The sequence below is a fragment of the Salvelinus sp. IW2-2015 genome, unplaced genomic scaffold (assembly GCF_002910315.2).
Source record: "Salvelinus sp. IW2-2015 unplaced genomic scaffold, ASM291031v2 Un_scaffold3154, whole genome shotgun sequence".
Lineage (NCBI taxonomy): Eukaryota > Metazoa > Chordata > Actinopteri > Salmoniformes > Salmonidae > Salvelinus > Salvelinus sp. IW2-2015.
The window spans coordinates 30267-39955 of record NW_019944442.1 but is presented as its reverse complement, the minus strand read 5'-3'; the positions used below and the strand labels follow the sequence as shown (position 1 = coordinate 39955).

Below are 9689 nucleotides of genomic sequence, written 5' to 3'. Positions count from 1 at the left end.
AGGCAGGAGGAGAGAGGGATGGAGAGAGAAAGAGGTAGTATGAGAGAGTTCTCAACCAACCCAGGAAAGAAAGAAATTGGATTTGTTGGAAAAGAGGGAGAGAGGTTCTTTATAGAAAGAAACATATAGAAAGATGGAAGAGGACAGGCCACCACTCGGAGCCTGGTCGTCTCTACGTTTCTTCCTATGTTCCTGCCTTTTCTGGTGAGTTTTTCCTAGCCACTGTGCTTCTACATCTTCATTGCTTGCTCTTTGGGGTTTTAGGCTGGGTTTCTGTACAAACACTTTGTGACATCTGTTGATGTAAAAGACTTCATAAAACAAATTGGAATTTGATTGATTGAGATAGAGAAGAAGAGTACTCAACCAACGCAGTGAAAGAGAGAATGAAATTGGGTTCGAGAAAATACAAGCTAGGAGAAAAATGAAGGCAGAGAGGGATGAGGGAGAGAGACAGAAGAGTGAAAGAACGAGAAAAAACTGTCAATTTCACACAGAGACAGAGGATAGAAAAACAGAGTGACAGTTGAAAGCGGGGAGACGAGGAGAGAGAGGAGCAAAACAAACCGCCCAGTTTCGAGACTCACACATCCACACAGCACAGGCCGAGATGACAGTTGCTCACTCAGCACCAGAGGGATGGTGGCATCCCAAATAGCACCCATTTCCCTACATAGTGTACACCTTTGAACAGAACCCTATGGGCCATGGTGCACTATACAGGGAATAGGCTGCCAGTTTGGATGTAGAGAAACTGAAATCCTCGTTTCCAATATATAATGTCTCTTCATGGTCTCTGGTTTGAAGCGATTATTAAACGCTCTAATATCTTAGTTCATCTGTATTAACGGAGAGGGGAAAATAGAGGAAAGGCAAGTAGGCAACACACCAGCACTACTGAAGAGGTTCATATTGGTCTTTAAAATGTTGATGGAACGTTGCTCTAACATTTCTGTTTATCTGTATCCGAGAAGAGAGGAAAATAGAGGAAAGGCAGACAACCCACCTAGAGCAACTGACCTAGAGGTCAATATTGGTCTTTAAGGCATTGATAGAATAATCTCTTGGTCGCTCGAAACAGGGTTGAGGGGGTTGTGTAGGTGATTGTGATTTTGATACATGCTTAAGTGAATTGTAAAGGCCAGTAGTWGGCGGCTCAAACCATAGGAGCCAATCGTATGTCGGAAAGATAGGAAAAGGCCCCCTGGACATTTGTAATGAGAAGTTAATCAGCACAGAATTAAGTACAACATAATATACATATGTATCTCTGTGGTTATTATAAGAGTGCCGGAGTCAGGAATCTCCTAGTCCAAGATCTCCAGCCATCAAATCTTGGATGAGCTACTGGGTGTGCAGGCTTTTGTTCCGGACCAGCATGATCAATGATGATCATACTCTTGTTTAAATAACCTGTGTAGTTGCTAATGCTACTGACAGTATTGACATGCTTGGCAGTCTTGATACAACATTTTTAACACAAATGCAATGGTTCATTGGATCAGTCTAACACGCTGAACATACACTGCTGCCATCTAGTGGACAAAATCTAAATTGCACCTTGGCTGGAATAATACATTATGGCCTTTCTCTTGCATTTCAAAGATGATGGTACAAAAAAAAATACAAAATAACATTTTTCTCCTTTGTATTATCTTTTACCAGATCTATTCTGTTATATTCTCCTACATTCCTTTCACATTTCCACAAAGTTCAAAGTGTTTCCTTTCAAATGGTACCAAGAATATGCATATCCTTGCTTCAGGCAGTTGGRTTTGGGTATGTCATTTTAGAAGAAAATTGAAAAAAAGGGGCGTATCCTTAAGCGGTAGACTTAAGTTCCAAGGGCCTTGCTGACCCATTGTGTTATAATGGTGAGATCTTGTTTTGCACCACTGCAGTTAGCCTATGTTGTCCTGGATACAGTGAAACATTCACTCATTCCTGGCTGCAGAACAGAGGTTAGTGCTTCCATCACACATTCCCCTGTATGGTTCTTAAGCAGATACTGTTCCACCATCAGCCAACAATGGTTGTCTGTCCCCCCAACAGATAATATTGAGGTACAAAATGGGGTAGGGGGACGGGGGGGTACAGAGAACTACTGGTGTAAAACATTGACATCAGAGGAGGCTGGTGGGAGGAGCTATAGGAAGATAGGCTCACTGTAATGGCTGGAATGGAATGAGTCAAACATGTGGTTTCCGTATGTGTGATGTGTTTGATACCGTCCATTTTATTTCAGCCATTACAACGAGCCCGCCCTCCTATAGCTCCTCCCACCAGCCTCCACTGATTGATAAGGCTAAAGAAACCTCCAAGACCTCAAGCATGTGTGATGAAAAGAATGGTTTACAGCCATCTTCTGGGGCATTGTGTACCCATTCACCGTAGTTTATGTTACAGAAAGAAACATTGCAAAGGCTTCTTTGGTAAAGCCCAATTTATTTTAACAACATTCATGGGTCATAGTGGCAGGTGACTGAAGTGACATTAGAATACAATATACATTTGAAAAAGTATGTATTTTTGAACTAGCGTTGATAATAGCAGCCTTAATTGGCCAAACCATGATGTAATATACAATTCGTACTTTAATATAACATTTCATTGAGCGCAAAGGRAAATTAATGTACAATAGAAATATAGGTACTCACATAGGAACGAAAAGGCGAATCACAATTCAGGCGAGAAGAATACTCAGTCGGACTAAATATCCGTTTTGTAACTTCCGTTTWCAGCTGAGCCAGCCGTGGATTGCAACATTCCTGGTAAGTCTTTCTTTACATTTTGGGTTATAATGTGTTAAAAAATATATAAACAGCACATGTCGGTTAAGGCTTATCTGTTAATTATAAAATTACTTTCTATTACATGTCGTTGCTGCATCTGGTATTTCCATGGAGTCAAGCTAGTTAGCGCGTGTTTGAACTGTGTTGCTCAGCACACGCACAGTAACGTTAAGCAGAAAGATAGCTAAATAACTGCTTTTTCCCCCAAATTTTTTTACGTAGATACCTAGTTAACTAGCTAATACAGTTTTACAACATTTATATTTTCGTAAGGACCTAGACTAATGATGTGTGTCCAGTCTGTCAAGATGTGATGCCATTGACTGAGCTGGCTTGGTTGGTTGGTTGGTTGGTTAGTTAGTTAGTTATAGCTATGGTTTGCTAATCCCCCACATGCCTTCAGTAAAGCCAGCTACAGAAACTGAAAGATGCCGAAAAAGAAGACTGGTGCACGCAAGAAGGCAGAGAACCGCAAGGAACGGGAGAAACAGACTCGAGCCAACAAGGGCTTTGTTGACGTTGCAAAGTCCCCTTGCAATTCAGCAATGGTATGGAATAATATACATGTTCTCATCACAATATGAAATGGATAGCTAACAATGACTGTAAATCATGATTATTTCCCTAGTACTTACTGCAGTCCTCATACTTACTGTAGTCCTCATCTGGTGTTGCAGGAATGTGACAAATGCCAGAGGTAAGACATCTTCAATTAATATTTTTTTTTACATTCATCTTAATGAATAACTTAACTAGCTAACATTGGGGTTCCCGAGTGGCGCAGCGGCCTAAGGCACTGCATCTCACAACTACAGACCCTGGTTCAATTCCAGACTGTATCACAACCAGACGTGATTGGGAGGCCCATAAGGCGGCGCACAATTGGCCCAGCGTCGTTAGGGTTTGGCYGGGGTGGGCCGTCATTGTAAATAAGAATTTGTTCTTAACTGAGTTGCCTAGTTAMATAAAGGTTAAATTGTGTGAACACAATTCAACTATTTGAACAAGATGCATTATTTCTTTATTAGCAACTATAATCTACAGGTGATGGAGGCTTTGACACTTTGTTCCCCTGTTTCAATGACACCCAAGACGGCAGAAGAACAGAGCTTTCTGCTACTTCTGTGCAAACGTTCAGAAGCTGCCCCAGTGTGGTCAATGTGGTGAGTCTAAGATAAATTGTGACAAGCATGGCATGTTTCTGATTTAAAATCCCTTGAGCCCAACTTAATTTATCCCCTCAAGTGGCAAAGAAAGATATTGCACAATGTTACATGTAAGATATTTGTATAGGAGTGAAAGAACCATGTATCGTGGTGTGATACTGTCTTCCTGTATTCCATCTAAAGGCAAAACCAAATGCATGAAGTCATCAGACTGTGTCATCAAGCACCCAGGGATCCACGCTACGGGAATGGGCATGGTGGTAAGAGATGAGAGCCGTTTGAAAAACTTTATTGAGATGGGAGTAATAAATACTCAGTAGTAATCATTAATGCACACCATGGCAAAACGTTTCACAATGGAAAACAAGTGTTTCTTATCGGTCAAATTCAGGTAGTCCCCGATAGTTTGCCTCCTTTGGTTTCTAGTGAATATGACCATGGGATGTATTCATTATGCCGATTCTGTTGCAAAACGTTCTGCAATTGTAACCATTTACTCCAAATGAAAAATGTTTAGTCTCTATTGCACAAATTGAAGGTAGGTCCCTCACCGTTTCGTTTGCTCTGTTTGCTTCCGTTTGGTTCTTAAATGGCAAATGGTTTCCGTTGCAAGACGTAATGAGTACACCCCTGGTGTAGACCTACATCTATTTAACATTGTGATATGTGCCCAGATTGTCCACAGTCATGAGTTTATCATTGGATGTCTTTATATGTGTAATGTGAGATGTTGTCTCTGTCCACAAGGGGGCAGTGTGTGACTTCTGTGAGGCCTGGGTGTGCCACGGGAGAAAGTGCCTCAGTACCCACGCTTGCACATGTCCTCTCATGGATGCCGACTGTATCGAGTGTGAACGCTGTGTATGGGACCATGGTAAMTTATGCCATTTTATAATRTTATCCAACCTGCCTGGTCTGCAAAAYTAAACAAGGCCTATAATTWGCTTTTTTTWATGTCAATACATGCACCCAAATGCTGGTTGCCATCCACCTTGTCCCTTTTGTAATCATTCCACCTTTTTTCCTATCTGACACAGGGGGAAGGGTATACCGTTGCTCCTTCTGCCACAACTTCCTGTGTGARGATGACCAGTTTGAGCACCAAGCCAGTTGCCAAGTCCTGGAGGCGGAGACTTACAAATGTGAGCAATTAGGGTGTCTTTCTCACCTGTCAATCATCCACATTGTGTTGGATCATGAGAAATCAAGAGGTTTCAACACTAACCTGTTGACGTTTAGCCTTAGGGCAGACTTTGGCAGACATGAGGAACACCATGTAACGTATAGGAAAGTAGGCATTCTGCCAGTTGGAAGTTTAGAGAAAGGTTAACCCCTAGCTATAGTGATTTTAAATAAACTTTTTCATGTGTTAATATATACTGTGTTTTCCCCCATGTTCATTTCAGGTGCTTCCTGCAACAGATTAGGGCAACACTCTTGCCTGCGTTGCAAGGTAATGTAAAGTGTAGATCCATGTATTCATAACCCTTGGATTTCTTCCCCCAAAATGTTCTGATTTAGTATGGATTTAATTATAATTTGTCAACAATCTAGTCAATATACTCTGCAGGTGGAATAACAATTCTAACTTAATTTTTTTTTTTTAAGATGAATATAAATGAGAAGTATCCTAAATTAGCTCAGGAGTAACATTTGGCTTAACAAATCACACAATAAGTTACATGGACTCCCTCTGTGTGAAATAATAGGGGTTGACATGGTTTTTGAATGACTAACCCTTCCTCTGTCCCCCATACATAAAACATCTGTACTGTCCCTCAGTCAAATTTCAAGCACAGATTCAACTACAAAGACCAAGGAGCTTTTCAAAAGCCTCATAAAGGGCAGTGATTGGTAGATGGGTAACAATAACAAATCAGACTTTGGATGTCTCTAAGAATGGTCAAGTTAATAATTATGCTGTGGATTATGTATTAAACCACCCAGACACATCAAAGATGCAGTCATCCGTCTGAACTGAGCTGCAGGACAGGAATGAAACTGCCGAGGGATGTTGCCATGAGGTCATTGGTGATTCAAAACAGTTTCAGTTCAATGGCTGTGATGGAAGCACTGAGGATGGATCAACTTAGTAGTGACTCCACAATAATGAACTAAATGACAGAGTGAAAAGAAGAACACAAATATACAGAATAAAAACATTTACAAAACATGCATATTGTATGCAGCAAGGCACTGAAGAAAAAAAGGCCAATGAATTCACTTTCTGGCCTAAATACAAAGCCTTGTGTTTGGCGCGCTATCCGACAACACATCACTGAGTAACTGCCTCCTTATTTTCAAGCATGGTGCTGGCTGCATCATGGTATGGGTATGCTTGACATCGGCAAATACCAGGGAGGTTTTCAGGATGAAAAGAAAGAAGATGGATCTAAGCCAGCGGTTCTCGATCCTGATCCTGGGGACCCAAAGTGGCGCACATTTTGTTTTTGCCTTAGCACTACACAGCTGATTCAAATGATAAAAGCTTGATGGTGATTTGATAATTTGAATCAGCTGTTGAGTGCTAAAAACAAAATGTGCGCCCCTCAGGGTCCCCAGGACCAGGATTGAGAACCACTGATCTAAGAACAGACAAAAACCTGGTTCAGTCTGCTGTACAAGAGACACTGGGAGACAAATCCACCTTTCAGCAGGACAATATCTTACAACACAAGGCCAAATCTACACTGGAGTTGCTTACCAAGAAGACAGTGAATGTTCCTGATTGGCCAAGTTAAAGTTTTGACTTAAATCTGCTGAAAATTTATGACAAGACTTGAAAATTGTTGTCTAGCCATGATCCCCACAATATTGACAGAGCTTGAAGAATTATGAAAAGAATAATGGGCTAACATTGCACAATCCAGGTGTGTAAATCTCTTAGATACTTACCCAAGAAGACTCCCAGCTGTAATTGATTTTAACATGTATTGACTTGGGGAGCTGAATACTTCATTTATATTCAACAACTATCATTTATATTCATCTTAAATGTTAGACATTTGGTTGTTGAGAAAAATATTACAATATTTTTTTAATCCCACTTTTTGAGCAATGAAATGTGAAGAAATCCAGGGGCTATGAACACTTTTCAAGGCATTAAATCAACACAATGTGTTATGTTGTAAACAATTGTCTCTCCCACTGTTCCTCATGCCAGTGTAGTTGTTTGTTACCACTGTTGCCTCTCTATACACATTGACCGAGAGATCTACATTTGAGTCATTTAGCAGACGCTCTTCTCCAGAGCGACTTAAGCCGTGCGAACACTACACGATTTTTGGCCCTGGTTTTAGCTGTCCCAGACAACTTTTTGAGGTTGGAGAACAACATCCCATGTTTTGCCTACTCGTAGCTGTCACCGACACTCATTTAATGTGAGCAGGTCAGAGACACAATCTGAGGGCTACCGATCGATCCCGTGTTTTGATTTTATCGGCAAAAATCTGCAGCGCTCTTGTAATGTGAGATGTGCAACGACCAGTTTTGAGAACGGCGATCAGCAATAGCCAAATGAGAGCTAGCCAGGGAGAACCAAGATCTTGATTCGCATCACCCAGAATGTGCACCAGAGAGCTAACTTGTTGACATTGGCCATTCCCTTCTTTAGGATCATTAATGTTATAATAATCTTAAACCTCTCGCTCGTGCAGGAGCGATGACTACGACTACTAGTATGCGTTTGCGCTTGCCTTTAACCAAATGTAAAAATGTTACAGCTCTGAAGTTCACACCAGTGTTATTCAGTCCCAAAATGTATTGGCAAGATATTTCAACTCTGTAGGGCAAGTGTGAATGTATGACTGGACTTTTATGAGGCTGTTTTGAGCCACAGCTCGTTGTGGCTAGCCACGGTAACAATCTATTCATATTTTTTGGCGAGACGGGGTGGTATGGAGAATCCTCACGACCAAGTGAAGAATCTTGTAGTGTGTCGACCCCCGTCTCTGCCAGATGTTTACTATAGGAATACGGTTGTTTAATGCTCGAGGCTCAGCGTTGCTAGGCTTTTTGAAAGTCGTGTCGTGTACGCCCGGCATTACATTGAGTGCATTCATTTCAAGGTAACTAAGGTGCGAGAACCACATATCACAGTCATAAAGCAGCTACCAGCAAAGTCAGTGCTCGTAAGAAAAGACAAGTGTTATTGCAAGAAAGGCAAGGGTGTTGGTTCAGGGGGAAATGTGTAGATTCCCAGTTGCACTGTTAATTTAGTCGATTTTTTCCCGGTAAATAAGTACCCGTTTACCAGGCTTCTGACTAAGTGGAATACAGCTACAACTAGAGGTTACTTTTTCGCAGCAGGTTAGGAGAATTAGGTTAAGGTTAGGGTTAGCTAAAATAAAAATGTTCTCCTAATCTGCTACGAAAAGTCACTTCCAGTCATGGCTGTATTCCCTCTAGTTACAACCATTTACCAGTGGGACAGGGAATACATTTCCTGGATTTGACACATGACTGTAACCTATAGTAACAAGGCCCATTTGGGTTGAACTGTGTCTCTCCCTCCCCAGGCCTGTTTCTGTGATGACCATGTGAAGAGTAAGGTGTTCAAACAGGACAAGGGTAAAAATCCTCCCTGCCCCAAGTGTGGCCATGAGACCCAGGAGACTAAGGACCTCAGCATGTCCAGTGAGTCCACCATCTAACATCTAATCAGTGCTTAACATTTTTTGAAAACACCGAGACGAAAAATAAATGTAATCATTTTAAATGTTTTATTGGTCAAATATTTGGGGAAGCCTGGCTTCCTTGGTGTCCATGAATACAAGCCACTGTTAACCTGTCTGATAAGTTACATTATTTTAGCCTAAAACTTAAAAAGGATATTTCACCAATGTTAGGCAAGAGCCATACAGAAGTTCTGGATTACTCACCGTCTTTTTTAAACGGGCTAATGTCCAAATATAGAAACAATCAAGCAGTAAACATGTGGTGATGAACTATCACTTTAAACATCTTATTACAGTGTACTGCAATGCATTGCACACACACTCCTTGTATACATCTAGCCCCCTCTTCTTTGGGAGGTGAGAGGTGACGGGAACCAACTCCGTCTAGGGGACTGCTTCGATCACGGGGTCCCTTCAATTTTAAGACCGGCCAGAGAGTCAGCTACCTCTTCATTCCTCCTCTTCCTCATCATCCTCCTCATCTTCCTCCTCCTCGTCATCATCATCATCATCTCCGCCATCGTCCTCCTGGTCTCCCTCCCTTCCTCCGGACGATGACACGTTCTTCCAGTAAGAGCGTAGCCAGAGGCTCCGTAACCTCCATAGCCGTAGCTATCCTCGTCAGCACCACTCTGTCGGCCAAACTTCGTCGTACGGGCTGCAGGGCGAATACAGGAATACAGACATGAGCTGAGAATCTTGAGACTAATCCCGATCCGGGAGTGCACATACACAACAATTAAAAGGCGTTGAATGTGGCGGGATAGATTTGAGGTTTAAGATCTGACATCTGCTACAAGAAAAGAGTATGAAAACGAGTGATTTGTAATGATGCAAAAATTACTCAACAACAACTAAAATTATGATATTACAGTATACATTCAACTGCACTGCCGTCAGTACTCAGTTTTCCTCTTAATGACTGAAGAGTTTTAATCCATGACTGACTTAAGCACTGATTAGATGTTAGATGTGGACTCCACTGACATGCTAGCCTTAGTGACTCCGGGGTCCCTTAGCCCTTCCTGAGGTCTTCTTGATCCCGGCCAACTGTG

The 9689-nt window shown here is 41.7% G+C and overlaps 1 protein-coding gene across 1 annotated transcript; it reads left to right on the top strand.

The window, feature by feature from the left end:
- Nucleotides 1-165: 165 nt before the first annotated feature.
- znf330 (zinc finger protein 330) lies at nucleotides 166-8622 on the top strand. Its single transcript, XM_024142436.2, has 10 exons — nucleotides 166-204; nucleotides 2742-2771; nucleotides 3196-3340; nucleotides 3470-3489; nucleotides 3885-3955; nucleotides 4142-4218; nucleotides 4706-4832; nucleotides 4996-5100; nucleotides 5365-5411; nucleotides 8476-8622. Exons 3-10 carry the CDS (start codon nucleotides 3221-3223, stop codon nucleotides 8608-8610), a joined length of 702 nt encoding a protein of 233 aa, XP_023998204.2. The 5' UTR covers nucleotides 166-204; nucleotides 2742-2771; nucleotides 3196-3220; the 3' UTR covers nucleotides 8611-8622.
- Nucleotides 8623-9689: the final 1067 nt, after the last annotated feature.